A 24,506-nucleotide genomic window follows, 5' to 3' on the forward strand; every position below is an offset into this window, starting at 1 on the left:
AAGACATAAATGCTGGTCCTTTCATCAGGCAAATGAGTTCAAATTCTAAATGATTATCAGTCCCTGGTAATTATTAGCCCAGGATCCTAGGCTAGCCTGACACTCTTCCCTGTCTCCTGACACTGGTTTTGTGCCCCCTTACACTTTCCCACACATCCAAACTCCACGCATTTACCTCTCTGCTTTTAACTTCTGGTACAAACAACAATGGGTAGGTAAAAACAGAGTTGAAAAGAGAAAAATCAAAATCAAGGTATCTTAAATGAAGAAAATAACATGTTTACTGGACACTTGTGAATCAATCAGAATCCATGAAGAAAATGTGAAGTGCTTATAATGCATGCCAGTTTTTTATGAATAGATATAGACACATCTATAGCTATATCTATACCCTCCTTCTACAGCCATCTCAGACAACTGGCTGTGGAGAAAACTCCCTTTGAAAACAGTCTACTCAATTAATTCCTCCTTCTTTATGGGCCATTGTATCAGTGTGACAAACGAGCAGCACTGTATTTAACACACATTATGTTGAAACCTTACTTAGTAACTAGCAAGAATAATAACTTGGGAATAACAGTGTTATAATAAAAGAGAAGGAAGAAAACATATTACTTTCTTTTAATAATAAACATAAGAATAGCATTTAAGTCATTAATGTTATCTGAAACTAACCAAGCCCTGAGAATTCTTTTATCAATAGAAATACATCTGAATCTGGAACTTACAAGAAAGCCTCTAGGAAGTGTCACTTTATATATAAAACGTGACAGAGTAAAGGAACAATAGGAGGCAACTTTCACATGCACCTGAAAAGCTGCCACAGGAGTTTTAGCAAAACACATCATTGGTGCCTACGTTTACCATACCTGAACATACTGTTCTGCCATGCTGCATGTTAACAAAGAATACAAAACAAAAATAGGGAAATGTTAGCAGAATAAAACATAAAACTACTGCATGGAGAATTATAAAATTAACTCACAAGGCTTTATATCTGGTATTTGACATGCATTACTAATTAAACTACTTTTAACTCAACTAACAAACCATGCATCTCTTAGTTACAAATGGATTACATACTAGATGGGTTTACTTGTTAAAATATTTTGTCCTTTTCAGGTTTCAGAGCAAGTTGTAAGATCCTGTTACAAGAGTCTCCTTCTTTCAAATTAATTTTTAATTCACTTATTAACACAAAGAGAATAAGAAAAAAGGCATGCCTTTTAGGTTGTATCTATTTGATGCTGTTTTTAAAATAAAGACTTCAGTTATTATTTAGCATCATGTAAAAATAACCAATGTCACAGTGAAGTACTACTGCAAATCTAGAATAAAACTAAGTTTGTAACATCAGACATGTAACACACATTTTAACTGAAAAATAAATTGGAAACTGTACCAGTTATTCATAGTTCTTAATTCTGAGGGGATAACATTCCATTTAAAACTTTTCAACAGATTCAGAAATGCAGCGACTACTGGCTCAGCTCGCTAACATGCCAGTCGCACACAGGCAGCACAAGGGCTGACCCCCGCCCCCAGCACTCACTTCTCTTCTGCGACACGGCCTGCAAGCACGCGGTCACCACATCGCAGTTCCTCTGGACTTTATGCACGAGCCTATCCTTCTGCTTCAGCTGCCGGAGTAACTTCGCCGACTGAATACCAATTCTGTTCTTAAGCTCTTGAAGGATCATCTTCAGTTCATTAGTGCCTATTAGAAAAGAAAATAGAGCAATAAACACCCTGAGAGGAATACAAGTACCAACATGATACTAGTCGTTTAACGTAAATTATCTAGAGCATCTACTTAAAGCAAGTAATTCTGAGTTCTCACCCAGGACTATGTGTACTTAGTGAAGATACTCTGATCAAGTAAGTCACTCATCCATTTCCACTCTGTCCATGAGACAAATACTGTAAAATCAATTTGATCCTGTAACATGTAAGCAAGTCTCTTACTTTTAGCATATTTAGCTCTGGTTGCAAAGTTGCCTTTCAGTGCTTGAAAACTGGAATGTACATTTTGTATCATTAATGTGCTCAGAGGCAAAGCTACAAGAAAAGAATCGTTTGAGTCTGTTACATCAATGATAATCCTAATAGCTGATAACAACTATTTTTAAAAGTATTCACTTTTGCTTATAAATAATCAGTTAAAAGTAAATAATACTACCACATTTTCTAAAGCAGACAAATGTGAATATCCTGGTTTTGTTTTAAATACACAGTCTTCCAATACCCTAACTATTAGGTATCTTAGAGACTCAGTAATTTTTCAAATATGTAGAAAATGCATTTCCTTTAAACAGATAAATTAAAAATAATTCTGCATTCAAAAGCTAGTATTCTCAACAGCAGTTTTCTACAAGTAAAAAAAGACTTGAATCAGAAATGTCAGCAATCTTTATATGAACAGTCATTACAATTTGGGAGTTTTGTTCACCACACTTGATGTTATCATAAGTCACTGTAGCGAGGGGAGGACAAGCCTTCCACGCAGCCTGGCACTGGCCAGGCCCTCACTGGGGACCCTGTGTGGAGTCTGGATCTACTCATGTTGAAAACGATTTGGAGAAACCAGAGAGTACCAGAAGAGAACAAAAGGAATGTTCAAAAGTAGTAAAAATACTTCAGAGGTCAAAGGGAGTGAGCATTTGGGGTCTTGTTTAAGAGAAGTGCAGGAGGGTGTTTTAGCGGTGGCCATAGCTGACCACATCATTTGGAAAATGCCATTTGATCTTGAGTGAACAAAAACTTCCTTTGGACTGACCAACCATCTGTGTGATCTTAGGCAAGGTAGTGCTCCAGGTCTCAAATTATGCTTAGAATGCAAGATTATTCTAGAAACAGCTGTTAATGGTTGTTATAAATGTTAATATAAATAGGACTTAAATAAGATTAAGGAATGTCTATGAAGATGAGAACAAAGAGCAGTTATTCCTCTCACCTTGAGTTCAAACACGATGGGATATAATGGGAAGTAAGAGCTCACTTAGGTTAAATGAAACTCTTTGGGTTCAAAAAAGATGATCAAACATGAGAACAAGCTACCGGAGGAGATTCAAGGCTCACTCTTAGATTCCTTCAGAGAGAGCAAATGTCCTTTTTTTGAATGTTTAAAAATTGTCCTTCTCGGGGTAGGAATATCATCATCTTGTATTTAAATTGTACTATCTTCCACAGGAGTCATTGTCAGTGACTCTTAAGGTACCTACAGCTCTGTGGGTCTCTGAATTACACATATTGTCCAGTACAGGAAAAACCTTCAGCGTTTGGAAATTTGCTGGTACATAGGCATTCTGGAGACAGGCATAAAGTCTTGTTTATCTAAGCCCCATGGTGTGAGCTATAGCTCCTAACACAGTGTTAAATAAATAGGGAAAATGAGATCATCAAATGATAAACAGTGGCCAATTTCCTCTCTAAGGAATTTCACATTAACTCACACAATTCTCACTACAACCCTCTGAGGCAGGTATTCTTATCCCTACTTATAAGTGAGGAAAAGGATACAAACAGGTTAAATCGCTTGCTTGAGGCCACACAGTTAGTAAGGAACAGTGGCAGGATATCAATCAAGCATTCTGACTCCAAAGTTCATCTCTAAAGGAAAACAATGAGACGAGAGCGTAGATTCCCTGAGAAACCATGTTGGTGCCTCAAATAAATAAAGGTCGGAGTCTTACAGGTCTTATGAATGATTACTGAGTGGTCACTCATCTGAAATCCACTTGCAAAACTACACTGTCACGCCCTGGCTGCTGTAGCTCAGTGGATTGAGCACGGGCTGCGAACCAGTGTGGCAGATTCGATTCCCAGTCAGGGTACATACTTGGGTTGCAGGCCATGACCCTCAGCAACCGCACATTGATGCTTTTCTCTATCTCTATCTCTGTCTCTATCTCTGTCTCTATCTATCTCTCTCCCTTCCCTCTCTAAAAATAAATAAGTAAAAAATTTTTAAAAAGCTACACTGTCACTTCCTTAAACATTATTTGCCAAATTCCCTCTTCCAAAAGGAAATTACTAATCCTCCAAATTTGCTCTGTAGTGAAAAGTGAACAGCCATGTGAAAACAGAAAGCCAAATCATAATTCTTCAGAGGTGATTTTGTTAGATTGTGAAGAACTATCGCCCTACGGAACTCCAGGCATAAACAGACATTCTGAGAACAGCCAGATAACTGTATAAAATGAAATGGCACAACTCCAGCAAAGTCCCGGGAAGGAGGAGGAAGGTGGAAGTCATTTGTAACAACAATCAGTTGAGGAAAATAATCATCACTAGGAAGCCAAAAGAGGAAGCTGAAAACTGTTACATAGATTTGATAAAGCAGACAGAATCATTCCTTTTCTGGTTATTTTTTGTTTTGTTTTCTGGCAACAGCTAGTCTGATTTTTCAATTAGAAGAAACAGGAGGTCATTCTACATGGTACGAATTCTCTCTTTCCCCTCTCCCCTGGTTATTTAGCACAAGGACATTAATTGGAGAAACGTGGTGGTGGCTTAGCATCTGTTGTCCACACCTCACTTCATTTTGTAAATCAAGGCCTTGCTACATCTATTTTGAAAAGACAACTGCAATACTTGTGTTTGTACCAGAAAGAAAAGCTATTTATGAACAGTTGAGGCGGGGGCGGGGGGGGGGTCTCAATTAGGGCACAGCATCAGAGTCTGATAGCAAGAAAAACACCCAATTAGCCTTTCCCCCTGAAAACCAAGGCCGTTTTCGGATGACCTCTCCAACAGAAGGTCCCCGCCAGCGGCTGACTCCTGTGACGAAGCCAGCACTCCAGGGCCCCCCACTAATAAAAACGCCAGCCGGCGAGTTGCTTGAAACCAGACGTTTGGCAGAAACGGAATTCACTCGTTCTGCTTAGAAACCGCATTATCGCATTATTCTGCCTCACTGGTTAAACACTATCCAACTGGTGTGACCAGCGGGGCGGATTATTGTATTGATTTTATTATTTTATTGTTTGTTAAAGCCCCAGGCACCTCTCTTCTCCCGGAGCCCTCTGGGACTTCACGTACACTTGTCAGAAACTCCAAACCTGTCCTCACAGCTGTTCTGGAGAAATTAGAAATTCGACTTTCGAGCCCCTCTGAGACCCCACAAACACATGGGGTGGGGTGGGGTGGGGTGGAGAACCGCCGCTACCTCTCCAACCACTGCTGCTCCACTCGACTGTTGGAAGGGTTGGGGGTGGGGGAGACGAGAAATACGTCCACTCATGCATCCGTGACCCCGTGGACACCAGCGACAGATGAAAAGAGACCCTGCAAACTTGGTGTCTGTGCGCTGGTTCATTCAGCCCGGGTGCACACTGGTGAGCGCTGCAGCCGGGGCAGACCCGGCAGGGGCCGGCTCCCGCCGCCCCCCCACCCCTCCAGGATTCCCCTCCCAGGCCCTCACCTTTCTGCTGCAGGTACTGCCTCTGGTGCCGCTGGCTCGGCCGCTCCTGCAGCTCCTGAAGCACGTTCGAGCCGCCCGCCCCGCCGCGCCCGCCCAGAACCACGTCGGAGCCGGAGGCCTCCGTGGAGCTATCGAGGCTGTCGCCGCGGGCCGCGGGCCCTCGGCCCCCGCCGGCCCCCTCCTCTTCCTCGGTGCAGCTGTAGAGCTCGGTGAGCAGCCCGCTCACCAGGGACGCCGTGCGGCTCGTCCGACCGCCGAGCGGCTCGCCGGGCTCCCGGTCCTCCTCGCCCTCCCAGGAATCCCAGGAGCCCGGGGGCACCCCCCGCAGGGATGGAGCCCGGGGCACTTCAGGAGCCGCTTCCTCCGGGGTGTCCTCCGGCCTCGCCTCGGGCTCTGAGCGCAGGACCCGGCCTCCTACTGCAGGAAGGACCTCCAAGGCCCGGCGCGCGCGGCGGCCCCGCTGCCACAGCGCCCGCCCCGCCGCGCCGGCCAGTTCCGGGAGGAGGCGCGGCCTCTCCCCGCGGGGTGCCCTCGGCCAGGCGCGGTGCGAGGGGGCTCAGGATCCCCCGGGCGTCTAACCTCCCCCCGCCAGCGTCAGAGTCACCGCCCCCGGCTCCGAGCGGCGCGCAGAGCGGCGGGGCCAAGCCGCGCGACTACTTGGGGACACCTGCAACAGGTGAGGCCGGATTTCGGCCCGAGGGGGAAGGGCGCTCTGGCCACTGCCACCTTCACTTTTAAGCACGTGATTAACTCAAAAAGAGAGCAATTCCTGCAGCGTCTTCAGCCACCGGTTGAAATAATGCCCCGCAGTGTTCTGGACACCGATCAATAGGCAGCGGCCCGGGGCTCCCTTCTTCACAATCCGGGGGCACGACTCCCAGCCCGCGTCGCCTTCCCACCAGACCTAGGCGCCCTTCGAGCTGTTCTTAGTGTAGTTGCTGACAATAACTTTTCGGAAGCCCTAGCATCTACTTGAGATGTAATAAAGCTGTGACCGTCAGTGAAAAAGAAAGCACTGGATGAAAGTCAACTAATTTCCTGGCACGAGACCGACGAGAGAATGAGCGTTTAGTAAATGCCCACGAGACGACCAAACTAATAAAGCGATGTAGCTGGCTCTCACAGTGAACCCAAAACTTTACATGGTGTCCTTAGGGATGTCTGTTTACAGAAGTCCTCAACAGAAGAACTCTGAGGTACCCCTCCAGTGTAGATAGTTTTGCAAATTTAGTTATAATTGTCAGCGTTTTTTAGTGTCTTTGTGCTAGGCACTGTTCTTTTTAAATGGAGCCCGGGACACCATCTCACTTTAATCCTATAAAGCAGGGGTTTTTTTAATTGAGGTCAAATTGACATATTACATTATTAGTTTCAGGTGTACAACATACTAATTTGTATTTCATATATTGTGAAATAATTACCACAATAAATTAACGTCATTATGCAGTTACAAAGGCACTGTATTTGCCATGTGTAATGCACACGGTTTTGCCCAAATTTGTGAGGGAAAAGTAAGGATGCACATTACACATGGGTATAATGATGACATGCCATGGGTATAATAATTCCACATGTCATGAGCACAAAACGTGGGCAAAATACAGTAAGTACTGTTTTATCCTCACTTTTCAGATGAGGGAACTGAGGCACAGAGTTTAAGTAACTGCCCGTTCACAAAGAAGAATAAACTGAACTATTCTTAAAGCCAAAGTCTAGCTTTCATTATGGATGAACACGTGTTTCCCAATGCCATTAAGTGCGTGCCGAATTGGTAAAAGAAGCAACTGTGCACCCAGTGAACAATGGTGGTGCTAGATGTTCCTTCAGCACTCTTCTACTTTTCAAGGCAGTTTTAGAACAGAGTCTTGGCCTCCAGGTGGAAACCTGGGGTCCCTCCACACCACCCCCACAACACACGTACACATAGAGTCAGAACAGTAGGACCCTTTTTGAAATTGGAGTTCAGGTAAGGAAAGTAAAAGTTTTAGAACTTTTCCCTTAGGTATCTGTAATTTAAAATTATACTAGAAATATTGTATAACTGTGTTAACTACTACTAATCCATTTAATTAAAAATGCATGAAATAAATGGAATAGGATTATTTATTAATGGTTTTCTTTTTAAGGTTTTTTCCCTGCCGTCTCTGGCATTGAGCAGGGTCCTGGGAGCCTTCCCTCATATGCCCAAGTTTGCAACAAGCAGGACTTGTATTAAGGGAAACACTGAAATCGGATTTCTTTTCTTAGTTGACTTCCCAGCCCTTTCTCTCTATCTCAGCCCAGTAGGAGATGTGATACCTGCTAGTCTTCAGCACCATCCTCATCTATGGTATCTCTGTCAAGACCTATGGATAAAAAAAAAACTCAAAATGAGCTAAAGGGAATGGTGAAAAAGACCAGGAAAAACAGCAGGTCACTGAGAGTCAACATTTCTACAACAAATTAATCAGAACTTGAAAATTATGTCCCATTCTCCATCATTATCAAATTGTCTAAGGAGAGGAAATTGGCAAAACAAAATAAGGAAAGCAAATTCAAGCAAATTGCATGTGTTAGAATGATCTTCCCCCAAATACCCGCATGTATTTATCCCCTATTCCTTCCCAGTATGCCCTTATCCCCGCTCCTTGGTCTCTCCTTCGCTGTAATACTCACCACTGCCCAACATACTATATCATCTACTGATTCATCTTACTATGTCTTCTGCCAGTGTCAATCAGTTTTGACTAAGAACTGCAAAGTAAACAAAAGTTGGGGTTTTTGAGAGATGCACTGACCAGTTGCCTCTCGATTGCCCCCTACTGGGGCTCTGACCTACAACCCAGGCTTGTACCCTGATGGGAATCAAACCGGCAGCCTTTTGGTTTGCAGTCCTGCAGTCTGATGCTCAGTCCACTGAACCACACCATCCAGGGCAAGACAAACAAAAGTTTTACTTGAGGGCCTTAGGAATTGCAAATCTAGAAGTCACAGATTTGGGTAGAAACCCAATGTGTTCTGAGGGGTGGGGAGAGAAAGAGACAGAGTTTATAAAGACAGAAAAAAGGGAGGCTTTCAAAAGCATTACATAAATTGCTTTGAAAGAGCTGTGATTGGGGCTGGCAAGCCAACATACACTATGCAACCCATGATTTATTGTTTATGTTCATTTCTAGGTGAAAAATGTATTTTTTAAGATTATTTATTTATTTTAGACAGAGGGGAAGGGAGAGAGAAAGAGGAGAGAAACATCAGTATGTGATTGCCTCTCACATGCCCCCTACGGGGGACCTGACCTGGCCAGCAACCCAGAAATGTTCGATTCCCAGCCCTGACTGGGAATCGAACTGGCAACCCTTTGATTTGCAGGCTGGTGCTCAATCCATTGAAACACACCAGCCAGGGCAAAAATTTTATTTTTTAATAGGGAGTTTAGTGATGCAAAGCCAGTTCCAGAAACTGTATCGGGAAGTAGCCCCTTGGTTTAGCCCAGTTCAAAGTTCAGTTTTGAAAAAGTCCAAATGTGAATGGCATTATTCTTTCAATTTTCCAGCACTAGAGAGCCACCATAAGGAGTAACATCATGATTCCTTAAAGTCTATGGAGTTGTGAACTCACAGTTATTTAAGTCATACAAGAGAATGTAGTTACACATGTTTAAAGGGACAAAAATCCAATAGTATGTCTGAACCATTTATATTTTCAAAACAAGTAGGCAAGTTATCAGTAAGAATCCAGACTGTATTTATGGGTATTCCTTAGGGGGTTTGGGGCCCTTATGTATGGATCTGGCTACAGGAAAACCATATGTTCCATCAACATTTTTTGAGGTTTGAGAATTAGAAAGGACTTTAAATCTGGAGTTATGTCTAGTTAGGTTTTGTAAGCTTTCAAGGCTTAAGGGCCAAGCCACAAATTCCAGTTCATCGTGAGTATTGTTAGCTCAGTTGCATATCCAACAGGCAGTTAAATTAGTACTGTTGAGCAATCATTGGACAGCAGGCACAAAAGGGTGTTGCAGGACCATGAAAACAGTCACTGCAGTAAGCAGACATAAGAATCTGAACATGTTCATCTTGAAGTCAGACTCAAGAGCTAGGAAAAGGAAGAATGTTTTTCTCAAGAGTTTTGTTCAGGCAAAAACAAAAAAAAAAGGTGATGATACCAACACAATCAGTAAATGATACAAAGGTACTCAAATGAAAGAACAGTGCAAGAGTTGCTGTGTGGAATCGTATATGACAGATTGGCCTGGCCCAAGGTCTTGGGAAAGCTACCTGTATCTGCTTCAGTCTGAGGATAAAAATTCTAATGGTGATCTTGGGTTGTTCAGAGATTTTCAGCTTAAGATCTTCAGTAGGCTGAGATGACCACCCAGGTGTGGGTGTCCTTTTTAAATGAGAAACATGAATCTGTGAGTCAATACCTTTAAGTTTAGCAGCACAAGGGTTAGTTAACAATACTTTATATGGCCCTTTCCATTAGGACTGAAGGGCATTTTTATGGAGATGGCATTTCCCGTAGATATAATCTCCAGGTTAGAGATCATGATTTGTAGATCTCTGCCTTCCAGAAGCAAGCCATGGAGAGATTGCTCTATGTGTGGGAGTCATAGAGCCCTTATAGGTTTTGGAGTAAACAGGTATTATTTCAGCAGTGCAGGTTCATACATAACTTGATCTAATCTCACCAGTCTCCAAGTAATAATTTCTAAAGGAGACAATCTATGCTTGCCAAAGGGAGCAGATCTTAGGTTGAGTGATACCAAGGGAAAGACTTTAGACCAAAGCAGATTAAAAGACTCTGTGGATTTTGCCAATTGAATTTTGATGACTTATTAGTCTCTTCTACAAGACCAGAGAATTGGGGATGATAAACACAACAGAAATGTAAAGTCAGCCAGATCTTACAAACAGATTGTACAACTTGTCTTGTGAAAATCAGTTCTCCAGTCACTATGGAGCTGTGAGGGGATTCCCCAAGGAATTTATGGATGAGGCTGTGGCTCTGCCGCATGAGAATGTTTCCACGCAATGAGAAAACATACAAATTATTAATAACACATATTTGTACTCTTGAGAAGGAGGCAACTGAATCAAGTCCATTTGCCAAACTTTAAAGGGTCCTAATGACAAGGGGAAATGCCCAACAGAGGTATGTATGGGCTTTCCAGGGTTGTGCTTTGGAAAGATTTGGTGTTTGGGGTCTGCCTGGGAAGGTACCTATGGAAATGGCTTCCAGGAGTATTGCTGTCCCCTATAAAACCATTTTATCAGCATTCCAGTGAGTTAAGCCATGGACATATTGTAATATGTGATGTTGTATGCAATCGAAGGGGAGTGGTTGGTCTTTGGGACCTACCCATAAGTTTCTTTTAAAGTCAAGTTTGTAGCTTTGTTCTCACAATTTTCTTTCCTTTTTGTCAAACAACTAAATATCTGGTTCCATAGTGTTATCTTTTAAATCTCCAATTGCTTCAGCCAGTAGCATAGGTTCTTCCATTAGGGGCCAAGGTTGGGTCACTGCTTAGTTTTATAGTCTTTCTCTTTTTCTTTTCATTTTGAATATTTTTATTGTTGTTCAAGTACATTTGTCTCCTTTTTCCCCTCACCATCCCCCCCCCACCCAACCTATAACCTTTTTCTAATTGACTAGACAGACAAACTAACTTGGGGTTTTCAAAGGAGCCCCAAGTTGGCCAGTTTAGCTGTAAACAGTTCTGGGTAATTCTCCACCAACAAGACAGAAATTTGCAGGATAGGGGCTCATAATTGTAGTATATGCATACAGCAGGAGTCCTAGCAGGTGGCTCTTCAACAACTGTTTCCTTAGGAAGTGAACGTCCCAGTTTTCAAAAGAGTAATTATTCACCTGACAGGTGTTTTAAGTCACATAGACAAAAGGCTGGCAACAGAGGTTCAGGTCTAGGAGGACTTACACAACTATATGGACTTTCACACCAGTGAAATATAAGCACCTGAAGGCAGGAATTTTTGTCTGTTTTGTTCACTGACATATGCCCATCACCCAGAACAGTCTCTGCCACATTGTAGGTACTCAAATATTTGCTGAATTGATTAGCTGAATTAATAAAACTAGAGATAAGCAACCAATTGCCAACTTTCCTAAGAAAAGTGTATTCCATTAAATAGAGTCCTAGAAGTAGCAAACAGAAGCCTGCTTTTGTACACTACAGTACTGCTGCCTGGTGACTGGAAGGATATAAGAGAGAACCATCAATCTAATAGAACATGATTTCAAACTGATCATGACTGATCACCAGCAAAGATGGTGACACAGGTAAACATGACTCGCCTCCTCACACAACAACATCAAAATTACAGCCTGATTCTAGAACAATCATCTCTCAGAGCCATCAGAAATTGAGTTGAATGGAAATCTGACGACTACAGGATTAAAGAAACCACATCCATCCAGACTGGTAGGAGGGGCAGAGACACAGAGTGAGCTGGTCCCACAGCCACATGTGGTAGATAAAAATTCAGGAGAGATCTCTTGGAAGCAAGGAGTCCCAGCCCCACACCAGGCCCACCAACCCAGGGTTCCAGTGCCAAGAAGATAAGTCCCTATAACTTCTGGCTGCAAAAACCAGCAGGGACTGAATCATGGAAGACATTTCTAGAGTCCCAAGCAGTTCCTTTAAGAACCCACACAGACTTACTCAGACTCACTCCCTCTGACCTCTGACACCAGGGTAGCAGCTTGAAAGGCACCAGAGGTATACATACAGGAAGGAACTGAAGTGTCTGGCATCAAGGCAAGAGCTGGGGGACAGCTTTCTTCCAGACAGAAAGGTGGGCAAAGGCCATTGTCCTTTTTCTGAACTCTCCCCTGACAGAGCCACAGAGCTGGCAGGCTGGTGCCATATCTCTGACTCCAACCTAGCTAACACTGTTTGCTCCCTCACCCCCCGGAGATCTCCTGAGGGTTTGTCTCACCCAACTTAGACCTTTTAACAGTGGTTTTTCAAAATGAGTGGCTAGTCTTGGCTCATGCTTCACAACTTCCTAAATCCTTTCAGACAAGCAAAAGCTGACCTCAGTGAGCCCCCAGCCCCAATACCTCTTGCTAAGTGGTCCCAGGCCAAGCTCTAGCAATAGCCAGCCTAAATTCATAGCTTGACTTTGCCTGGAAATCTCCAACCCCAGCACAAGTAGCAGCCATCTCAGATTGCTTTGTAGCTCAGGCAGAGTGGCCTCAGGCAAAACACAGGTAGAGGCTGACATTGGCCTGCACCATCCAGGAAACCCTAGGGTCTGCACATTCAGTGGACAGCTACAGACCACAAGAGAGTACCACCACCCTGCCCCTGAACAGATGATCCTCCAAGGAGGGTGGAGGTTGGTGGTCAGTGGCCACAGCCAGTCCTTGCAGCTGACTGGCCTGGGTGAATCCCTCCTATTCATCTTCCAACACCAACCAAAGCTCAACTACAAGAGGAGGGTGTACTCAGCCCACATGAAGAACATACCACAAGTACCCAACTTGGGTGATAAGGGTCCAGTGGACCCTTCAGGATACCTACTATATTAGGCCATGCTACCAAAACAAAAAGTCACAGCAGCTCTAACTAATACATAGAAATAAACACAGGGAAGCTGTCAAAATGAAGATTCAAAGAAACATGGCCCAGATGAAAGAAGAGATTAAAACTCCAGAGAAAGAACTAAACAAAATGGAGAAAAGCAATCTATCAAATGAGAGTTCAAATCACTGGTTATAAGCATGCTCAAAGAACCTACAGAGGACCTCAACAGCATAGAAAAGATCCAGTCAGAAACAAAGGACACACTAATTGAACTAAAGGACAATTTATAGGGAAACAACAGTAGAGTGAATGAAGCCAAAAATCCAATCAATGATTTGGAACATGATGCAAAATACAACCAATCAGAGCAAGAAGAAAAAAGAATCCAAAAACAATGAGGACAGTGTAAGCAGCCCCTGGGACAACTTCAAGCAGTCCAATATTTGCATCATAGGGGTGCCAGAAGAAAAAGAGAAAGAGCAAGGAATTGGAAATCTATTTGAAAAAAATAATGAAAGAAAACTTCCCTAATTTGGTGAAGGAAATAGACATTCAAGTCCTGGAAGCACAGAGAGTCCCAAACAAGAAGAATGTGAAGAGACCCATTCCAAGACACATCATACTTAAAATGCCAAAAGTTAAAGATAAAGAGAGAATCTTAAAAGCAGCAAGAGAAAAGCAGTTAGTTACCTACAGGAGAATCCTCTTAAGACTATCAGCCGATTTCTCAAAAGAAACTTTGCAGGCTAAAAGGGATGGCAAGAAATATTCAAAGTCATGAAAAGCAGAAATCTACAACCAAGATTGTTCTACCCAGCAAAGCTATCATTTAGAATCAAAGGTCAGGTAAAGAGCCTCCCAGACAAGAAAAAACTAAAGCAGTTCATCATCCCAAACCATTAATAATAATAAAATATAAATGAAATGTTAAAGGGACTTATTAAAGAAAAAGAAGATCAAACTATGAACAATAAAATGGCAATATATAGCATATAATGGCAATATAAATAGCAATAAATGGCAATAAATAAAATGGCAATAAAATTCTGTCTTTCAACAATTGAATCTGAAAAACAAACTAAGCAAATGAGAAGAAAAGAGACAGAGTCATGGATATGGAGAATGTTTTTATGGTTGCCAAATGGGAAGGGGATGTGGGGGAATGGATGAAGAGATGAGGGGATTAAGAAGTACAAATAGGTAGTTCCAGAATAGCCATGGGGATGTAAAATACAGTATGGGAAATGGAGTAGCTAAAGAAATTATACACATGACCCATGGACATAAACAATGGTATGGGGATTGCCTGAGAGAGTGGGAGGTGGAGGAAGGTAAAGCGGGAAAACATGGGACAACTGTAATAGCATAATCAATAAAATATAATTAAAAGTGAAGATAATAGCTAAAATTAAATTTACTATGGTTAATTATGCTACTGATAATAATCAGTATTTTAATTTGCTTGGAACTTTAGTTTTAATATTTAAATTATAACTATACTAAACTATTAAATGTAACTATTAATATAACTATTAAATTTAACTATACTACCTATTTTATACCAATGCAAGGTCCAATACTGCATTATATTTACAAGAAGCTAAGAAGAATCTATCTTGAAGTTGAGTACAATTTACTATAGTCTATCAAATGCAATCTATGTAAATTTAGTGTACAACCTACAGACTGTGAACATTCAATTTATTTCCAAACCTGTATCAGAGTCATACCAACAACCTTCTGACACCCATTATACAATATAAAACTACTTTAACAAGATTCTCAACATTTTTCATAATTTAATCATTTTTCAGCATGTGCAAACACACACATAAAGACTGAATTGCTATGACAAAACCTTTGATTATTCTTGCAATGGCTGGTTTGTAAAACCTGGCGGTTAACCTTTTGCTTTAATCTTCGAGGATTATTCATTGCCAAGTCACAAGAGAAATGCAAGAGGTCATTGCTGGGTTTCAGCTCCTTCCCATGGCAGCTCACTGTTGCTCGTAAGAGCTGCTCATTACAATTTACATGCTTGGAATACAATGAAATCTATTTTCAGTTTAATAACTATACATGAGGAAGGCTTTTATTTTTTCAACTCAAAAAGTTGTGATGAAACGTTAAAAACAGGATTTTAGTACTTGTTAAAGCTACCAAGCCTTAGACAGACCTTAGGAAACACATAGTAATACATAATAGATGGTCGAATAAGAGCTATTAATGTTGAATGACATTTAAGTCATAAAATATGAGTGCTTCGAGGAACTTTAGAAATCTTCTAATCTAATTACACTTAATTAATATTTAATTACTACACAAGATTTCAAAATAACAGAGTATAACCTTTCCTTTGCAATAGTAAAAAAGACAGGTTGTGATTGCTCAACGCCTATCAGCCAGAAATGGAAATTCTGATCTCTCTCCTGTACTCAAGTGACATTTTTTGAGAGTAAGTGAGGGGCCTTCATGCCAGCACTTAGGTAGCCACTAACAAAGACTGGCTAACAACTGGCTGAGCTATTTTGTCTAATTCATTGTTTAGTGCCTCTTCCATAGTGAAGGGTGAACATGTCATACAAAGACCTTCACAGTTGTGCCTATTCCTATATGTCCATTCCCATGGCTCTATCCCAGAACTCCATATTTCCGACCTCGTCATTTTCCTGCCTGGCTCATCACCAAGTCATCCAAGGCCATTCACTGCTGCCAATGAGTCCATGTACATATTCTAACCTCAGACCACTTCTCTTCCATACAAACTGGATAGTCGTGTGCACCAACCAAAGCTCTAACAATTACGATGTTTTTCTCTCACCACTGTTATTCAAGGCCAATCCTGAGTTAGGCTGTCATGCAACCGTGGTCCATTTCCACCTTGCACCCATACACCAAGCTGTTCTATGCATAAACCAAGCCCAGACTTTCTCCTCCTCCATCAGCTGGTCATGCAGTGCCCTAGGTGTGAGCTGAGCAAGGGGTACTGGGGTAACCATAATGAGTGATATTATGGGATAGTCTGGGCTACTTCTTCATGCACTTGTTTCATATGCCCTCTGGCCTTGCTCAGCTCATGCTTCGTTCTGGATGTACCATTTCATCTTATGTAGGTTTACTGCTGATCTGACCAACTTTGTGACTTGGTGGGTCCAAGAGTACCCAGCTCATGATGGATAGCTCAGGAAGCATGATCATTTGGTGCCTCACACTCAAGAGTTCCATCTCTAACAGGGCCCAGTACACTTGGAGCTGTGTTTCCAAAAGAAGTGTAATTCCTGCTCTAGATATGACCCTACTCCAAAACCTGAATTGTGATTTTTCTAATGAGGCTTATTCAACACTGCATCCTTTCCCACTACTGACACCCAGAATACCTTAGAGTCTTCCAGAGCATGTAGCCCATGCAGAAAAGTTACCTGTGTCACAGGCTGGACCGGCCACTAGGACAGACTTCGGGATGTGACTTCTGCAGTTGCACCGAGCCTTACTCCCAGCAAGTCTCCACATTTGGCTTAATGTTTTGCTGTCACCATCCTGAAATTATTAACAATTTTATCTTTGAACTTTATATTTTCTAAGTGAAGGCCAATGGTAAGGAACATAGCATAAGCACAGGAGATAAGCCAGGTCAGGGCATACAGCAGGCAGCAGGCAGACATCAAAGAACTGTCGCGTGCCCATGCCTCAGGGCAGTCCAGGGAGCTTTGGGGCCTCAAGGCAAAGACCAGAGCTGAGCAACAGTGGCCAGAGCGGTAGAGAAGCAGCAGTTAGCAGCAGTGGTAGAAGGAAAAGGGGCTCTACATAATGCCAGGGCTAGGACCTCTGTGGGAGTATAGCTTGCCTGTCTCTAAATCCCATTTCTGCAACATTTGCACAAATTTTTGAGACCTGGGACAGGAACTACCAGCTTTCAGGAAATACACTGTATCAGTAAATTATTACTCTCCCCAAAACACACATGTGGACATTGTATCAAAGCATATCAAAAAATTATTAGAATTCTTCAGAGTTTGAAAACTTAGGCAATGTGACAAATCAAATATCCATAAGCTCATAGATAAAAATTATTTTAAAGATTGTCACATTTGATGGAAAAGAACATTATTTTCGTATGAAGCTCCCGATGAACCAATTGTTAATGATAAAAACAATTTAAAATTAATTTTCCTTGCAATTGAAGATGCTGTGACAGAATGCATAAACAGGCACTTTGAGCCCTGGCCAAGAGGGTCAGTTGGTTGGAGCATCGTCCTGTGCACCAAATGTTTGTAGGTTCCATCTGCAACAGGGCACAAACCTAGGTTGCAGGTTTGATCCCCAGTGGGAGGCAACTGATGGATTTTTCTCTCTCTCTATCCCTCCCTCTCCCCACTCCTTCCTTTCTCTAAAATCAATAAACATATCCTCTGGTAAGGACTTTAAAAAAATGATTGGCAATAATGTATTTTCCAGGGCAACTGACACTGCTTTCAATTATATCAGTTAAAAATGATGTTGTAAGACCTGATTAGGTAGGGTGTTGTCCAGATACATCAAGGTTGTGGGTTCAATCCCTGGTCAGGGCACATACAAGTATCAACCAATGAGTACATAAATAAGTGGAACAACATATTGATATTTCTTTCTTTCTGTCTCCCTCTCTCTCTCTCTTCCTCTTGCTATCTCTAAAATCAGTTAATAAAAATTGTTTAAAAATATGAAGTTGCTAAAAGTATACATTTTGATGGCCTAAGAAATAACTTTGCAGGAAAGCAAGCCAGAAAAAACACATAATCAATCAAGATATCACATTAATATGGTGTTATTATTTATTATATAAATTATAACACCAGAATATATTTTTGCATTTTGTAAGATTATGGTGTTACTCATATATCACTATAACATGAATTTTGAAAGTAATATATTTTTTAAAGAAAAGGCCTTATATTTTAGTAGCTTCCGTGGTATTTTTTTCCTGCTTTTTTAAAACAAAGGGCCCCACGTTTTTATTTCACACTGGAACCCACAGATTATGTAGCCAGCCCTGTCTGCTACAAAGCATTTTTTTCCTCCAGGTACCACTCAAAGCTTGCAGTCTTTTGCAACCCTCAGTACAGTAGTCCCCCTGTTATGGAGGGGGGGCATGACATATTCCAAGACCCCCAATGGATGTCTGAAACTGGAAATAGTACCGAACTCTATCTCTATGTTTTTTCCTATACACATCTTTTCACTTAAAGGAAGCACTTTACGGCTTCTCTTTGGCGTGTCTGAATTGCCAGCACCACTGCTCTTCTGCTTTGGAACCATTATTAAGTAAAATTAGGGTTACTTGAACACAAGCACTGTGAAACCTCAACAGTAGATCTGATAACCAAGACAACTACCAAATGACCGACTGGTGAGTTAGTCAAAGGGATGCCCACCCCATGTGGGGCAAAGGGGGACTCGTGTGAGATTTCAAGCTACTCAGGATGGCACACAATTTAAAACTTGCAAATTGTTTATTTCCCCATTAAATGGACTTCTCCATTTAATATTTGCTGACCACATTTCACTGCTGGTAACTGAAACTGCTGAAAGTAAAACTGCAGAAAAGGGGGAGCTACTCCGTATGGGCTGAGGCAGTGTTCCTAGTTAGGATGGGTTACATACAGAAGACCAAAAAAGTCTACCAAACACCATGCTTCCTTCTCTGTACCAAAAAAAATGCAAGATATAGCAATTTGTTTTTACTCTGGAGGCAACGTCCTGGCACATCTTGGACCCCTAAAATCCTTTACTAAAGTGCCAAGTTCCTGAATTTTCATAAGGTCTATCTCCCAACCTCCAAAGCATGTGTCATATCGAAGATTCCAGCATGCCTCTTGTTCATCCTGCCAGATCAGCATGATGTCATCAATTGGACAGATGGATATGATGTTGTGTAGGATATCCAGTTTAGATCTGGTTAAACTATATTATGACATATGGTTACAGTAGGTGTCTTAACACCTTGATTTGTTAATTCCTTCACCTCTGTCATTTATTATCTGTTTCTATTGACTGATTTTTCTCCTGGTTATTGGACATAGTTTCCTGTTTGGGGGCCTGTGTAGTCATTTTTCTATCAGATCCAGGGCACTGTGAATTTCACATTACTGAGTATTTAGATTTTGTAGTCTTCCCTTAAAGAGTGGTGATCTTGGTTTGGCAGGCAAGTTATTATTCTTGCAGATTATCTCAATACTTTGAGACTTGTATTTAAGACTTTGTTATCATAGGTGTACAGTACTTTTCACTTAGGATAGTTTAGCTCTACTACTAATGTATAACCTTTCTGGGTTCTCAACTGAATGTGCCTTGTGATTAAGAAAGACTTTCTCTACTGGATGGTTTTCAAACATCACCCCCTTTGAGAATTACTATTTCTTAGTCAATCACTGTCTTACCTCATGGTGCCTTCATCCTATGCACACACACCCTGGCATTCAACAAAGTCTCAGAAGGATATCTATGCAGATTTATGGAACTTTTCATCTACACAGCTACCTCCTCTTTCAAACTCTGCCACACAACTTCCAGCTGCCTCAGCCTCCCTAAACTTAATCTCTGTTCCCTCAACTCAACCTGGTTCTACATGGAATCCTCTTTCTGGCTCGCTGGTTCAGAATGTGCCACCAGGTAGAAAACTAGGGCAACGCTTCTTTTGCCTAAGACTTAGAGTTAAATATATGACATTTTGAAGTACTTCCACAATTATTTTTACCTTATGGTATAGTGCTTTCACAAGTTTTGAAAGGCTTGTTTGTGTGGGATGATCCAGCTTGGAGAAAATACACCCTGTGGGAGCCAGGAGGTTCAGCATATTGTTCTGAGTTGGGAATAAGGCATGACAGCTCATCTTGCCAGCGGTGTTTGTTTTCATAGACTTCGGCAGAGGGGCATGGTTGAGCTGCTGGAGAGTCACCACATCAATGTTTGGAGCCCTAGTTTCATGGAACTTTCCCCCTAAAGAGTACTTAATGTGCTTGTGTGACCATGATGTTTCAGGGGTTTTGTTTTTGTTCAAAGTACACATCCTCCAACATCTTCTAAGAGGGCTTTCAAAAATGCACCAAGAAATAGTATGGTAAATAGTCAAAGATTCACTGAGGAATATTAGGCCATCAGGATACCCAAATTGTTGGTTTGGTTTAAACCACTATTAACAGATGGGGAATTAGAGAGATGACTTGGAATCCAGCTCAAAATTTAAGAGCTGAGTCGCAAAAAAAAAAAAAAAGTAAAACCGATTAAATATAAGGGTCCTCAATTAGTGTTCCTTGGCTTTGGGGATTAAACAAGGTAAACTGACTTTGCCCACCAGCTGATCTTACTAACTGGTAAGTATAGCCCTTTCTCTTAATTGCTGTTGGCTGATTCCCTCCTCCTTTTCTCCTTATCTTAGCTCCGTTTTAATTTTTGCACCACGGGCTCAGAAATACTTCCACCAGAAGCTAACCGGAGCATGAGCCTGAAGAAAGCAAGATCCTGCGTTGGGCGGTATTCTTCACCAGCTCCGCCCACTTCCGGGTTCCCCTCCCCTCGGCTCCCGCAGGCCCTCCCTCTCGCCCAGCAGCCCCACCCCGCCTGGGCAGGCCGCGTGACTACACAGCGTGCTCCGCCCCCGCCGGGTTCACGTGATTGCGCCTGGGAGAAAACGCCTGACTCCGGCTCCTGGCCTTCACGGTACAACCTTCTTCTCCTGCGGCGTCTCGCCCTTCAGCCACCTGCGCGTCCCAACACACGGCCTCGAGGGCCTCCCGCCCGGAGCCCTGTCCGCCATGCGGCTTCTGCCTCTGGCCCCAGGTGGGCCCCGGCGTCACCAGCTCTCCTGCAGCCTAACACCACTACTGCTTCTGCTGGGCTGCTGCCTGGGGGTCTCCCGGGTGGCGGCGGGCTCTCGGAGGCCCAACGTGGTGCTGCTCCTCACCGACGACCAGGACGAAGTGCTCGGCGGCATGGTAACTCCTGTCCTTGTTTGTGCCCCGCCCCTCTATCTTTCGGGCTGACTCCCTGGTTTCTTGTTCTCTTTTCCCGTCCTCACCCCGCGCTCGTGAACTGGCTGCCTTGACTCTGTGTAGCTTTGCTTTTGCCACGCCAGGCCCTTTACGCAGGTCTGAGGAGTCTCAGGACTCATTTCCTCTTCCCGCTCCAGCACCTCTTCTACATAGACACATAACACGCGTTACACAGAGCTTCTGGTCTGGAACTCACTGCTGCGGAGTTGGTACTAGCTCCGCAGACACAGGTGGACGCTGGTTAGGGATGGGCTGAACCAATGAGCTGCAGGTGTTGGCTAAGAATATGCAAGTCTTGATTATCTTTTGGATTAGAGGACAAGTCCAGCTCCCTTTGTGAGGACCTAGGCCACCTCTGCCTTTGTCCCTGGGTACAGTGTCTGTGCTTGATATTTATAAAATAAGTGAACTACTCTGGTAGGTAGGTTGTCGAACTATTCAGGGTGTGCTCTGCGGCACATGAATCAAGAAAATCCAATTAGCCTAATTGAACACCTGGCTGATGCACTGAATACTAATAGTTTGTTTTATATCAAGTGAGTGTTGTCGGGGGACTTCATTTTTTCCCCAAAATTTTGCTTCTTTATCTTAGATTATGACCCTCAGGAGTATCCACCCAAACCTCTACTCAAGCCCCAAAAGTAGCTTGCCTTTACTCCCTGATAACACAGTGCTTTATTGTGTTCTTCCTTTCAGTTCTCATTGCTTTCAGCAAAATGCTGAGATTATGAAAACAAGTCAGGCAAGAGGTTCCTAACTTTTACTGTGTGGTAACACCCTAGCTCAGTGTCCCATCCTGCTGATTTCAGCCCATAAGTGAGTTGTGAAATCAGTTTAGTGAGTAACTACCAGCATTTTCACTTTTCTGTGGAATAGTGTAGAATAGAAAATATCTGAAGTACAAGCGGTTAAAGTAAGCATATCCATATTTTTTGCATTGTAAATTAAAATATTTCTTACTCAGAGCTGTGTTCAAAAGTATGAGAATCTTTTCTAGCTGATATTTAAGATGCTTGCGTTTTGACTCCACACTTCCTGCCACTTATGCCTCATTGCCTTTTAATTTCTACTCAGCTGCATTGACATTGAAGAGTCTGGACTTAATTGCCCTCCTGGATTTTACTTTGTTTTTTTCCATCATTCCAACAGCTACGCTTACCCTCCTCACAAAACTCCTTGTTTTTCTAAAAAAGAAAAGAAAATACCTTTTGTGTTCTTGAGAAGTATTTTATCCAGAAAAAGCAAGTCACCTCTATCAAAAATTAATAATAGTTTAGTGATTAAAGCATAATTAAAAGCTAAAGCTTTCACATGTCTGTTGAAAACAGAATTCATTGCTTAAATATGTGTTGTTCAGAATTTAATTTTTTTAGACCACAGATGTGGTCTGTGTATACGTATTTGAGGTTTCTTCCCCTTAACGTGTTAATCCCCTTTGCTTCTTTAAACCATAGCAGATTCTTTTTTATAGGTGTCAGTTAATACTAGAGAGAAGAGCCAAAATTGAATAGAGGGAACAAGTTGAATTTAGTGCTCCAACTCAGGAGAATTGTGGCTTCTCTTATAGGCTTTTCCAGAATATTTTATGACTAGTTGTCAAATAGGACTTAAAGGGGAGGACCTAAGACAATAACAGCATTTGAGATTCTGCTTGGAGCCAGAGTGTGAAGTGTTTTGTACTCCTGCTTCAGTCATGACAGGAGTCCTCTGCTGTGGGTATTGTCCTTACCTTAAATAAGAGGAAGCTAAAATTTCGAGGGAGTTGAGGAACTTGGCCAGGGTTCATATAGTGAAGGAGAGACCAAGCCTCGTGTCTTATGATCTCAGAGCCCCATGCCTTTTCTCCTGTTCGAAAACACAGTGATAATATGGACTGACAGATGTCATTCCACATACCCACATCAGCGTAGTTACTTATACCATAGATCAGAGGTTCTTCAGGTGATATTCAGGAGCACCAGTGGGTCATGGAACTTCTTAATACTTTGTAATACTTTGTGTATATACTTTGAAGACTTTACATCTTCATTTTTGTGGGGGAAGAGAGGTCTCTGACCACCCAAAAGATTGTGAATTGCCACCATAGTTAGCAAAATAGATAGTAGTCAATCCCGCAGATTAAATCAGGGCAAAGGATTATAATACTTGTGTGGTTGTGGTTTAACATGGAATCTTTCATCTTTGAAATAGTCTGTTTTTTTTAACAATTTTATTTTCTTTATTTTTAGAGGGGAAGGGAGGGAGAAAAAGAGGGAAAGAAACATTAGTTAGTGTGTAAGAGAAACATGATTGGTTGCCTCTCACATGCCCTCAACCAGGGACCTTGCCCACAACCCAGGCATGTGCCCTGACTGGGAATCAAACCAGCGACCTTTTGGTTTGCAGGTGGGCACTCAAACCACTGAGCCACACTAGCCAGGGCTGAAGTAGTCTTTTATGTGGTAGCATTGTCTTTAACATTTCACTGTATTTGTTGCAGGTATCATCTGTGAGACTTTGCTTTTAGCCCCCCGCCCCCTCCAGGGATCTGTTCCTTTCTATTTATTTCTCGATTTCATTTGAATGTGATTTATAGTGTGATGGCCATACTGTTCTTCACAGGTTGCTGTTTTTAAAATTATTCACTCTAGAAAAAGTGACACTTGGTCACTTTTTCAAAATTTCAAGGATGTGAAGGAAGGAGCCATAATGAAATGTAGGGGAAGAGTAAATACTTCGTGCCTTTGCTTCACTTAAAGCAAAGTGGTTTTCCATTGAAAAGGGAAAAGTTAGCTATAGAATTATCAGAATTGTCAAAACTTTATTTCTGAGCCCTGGTGTACATGGTAGTTAGGGAAATAAATGACTCCTCCCTAGGGTTTTTATGGAAAGGATTTTGCTTTGTAAGTACAAGATTGGCTCTTCGTAGAGAATGTTGTATGGCTTTAACCTCACCAGCCACCAGGTTTGCTTAGATCTTAAGGTATCGATGTTAGTTATCATGGACACACATACACATCTTCAGTGCAGTGTGGGCTCTTCATCGGGGCTTGTTGGACCAAGCACAGATTTTATGCTTATCATTTGTACTACTATTTGTAGTCTAATGATTACGGTTATTAAAATAAATCTCTTGCACTACACTCTCAATTCCTGTGCAGCCCTGCATCATCCTCTGGCTTCTGCCTAACTCTCTGACCTTGTTTTATCCTGTTTCCCACTTCAGTGACTGCACTGCTTCAGACATGCTGGCTGCCTTTCCGTCCCTCACATGTGCCTCTTTCCTTGTGTTGCATCCTTTCTACTTGCTGTGCACTGCTGTAAGCATCTTATCCTGGATCTTTGTGTGGCTGACTCCTTATCATGGGACTCTCAGTACTGGTTAGCTCCTGAAAGAGGCCATTCTTGACCTACCATCCAAAGTATTTTCCACCTTTCCTCCCACTAGCTGTAAGCACATCATCCTGGTTTATCCTCTTCATAGCACTTTTCACTGCCCAAAATGATTGTTTATCTGTTAGTTTAAGTCCCCAAGAGTACAAAGATCATC

At 42.2% G+C, this 24,506-nt stretch overlaps 2 protein-coding genes and 1 long non-coding RNA gene across 3 annotated transcripts in view; 1 reads left to right on the forward strand and 2 right to left on the reverse strand.

Moving 5' to 3' along the window:
- Positions 1–247: 247 nt before the first annotated feature.
- On the reverse strand, positions 248–1,682 carry LOC118499038. The gene is made up of 2 exons (XR_004901535.1): positions 1,553–1,682; positions 248–891 (listed from the first exon to the last, which is right to left on the reverse strand). It is a non-coding gene; the product is annotated as an uncharacterized LOC118499038 (long non-coding RNA).
- Positions 1,683–4,368: 2,686 nt separating this feature from the next.
- LOC118498457 lies at positions 4,369–20,742 on the reverse strand. Its single transcript, XM_036016548.1, has 2 exons — positions 20,645–20,742; positions 4,369–5,952 (listed from the first exon to the last, which is right to left on the reverse strand). Exons 1-2 carry the CDS (start codon positions 20,740–20,742, stop codon positions 5,067–5,069), a joined length of 984 nt encoding a protein of 327 aa, XP_035872441.1. The 3' UTR covers positions 4,369–5,066.
- Positions 20,524–24,506, forward strand: part of GNS (glucosamine (N-acetyl)-6-sulfatase) — a 46,158-nt gene continuing 42,175 nt past the window's right edge. The window contains exon 1 of the mRNA XM_028532413.2: positions 20,524–20,920. Coding sequence (XP_028388214.1) covers positions 20,741–20,920 — 180 coding nt within the window. The 5' untranslated portion in view covers positions 20,524–20,740. The remainder of the gene's footprint in view (positions 20,921–24,506) is intronic.

This window comes from Phyllostomus discolor, chromosome 2 (assembly GCF_004126475.2).
Source record: "Phyllostomus discolor isolate MPI-MPIP mPhyDis1 chromosome 2, mPhyDis1.pri.v3, whole genome shotgun sequence".
Taxonomy (NCBI): domain Eukaryota; kingdom Metazoa; phylum Chordata; class Mammalia; order Chiroptera; family Phyllostomidae; genus Phyllostomus; species Phyllostomus discolor.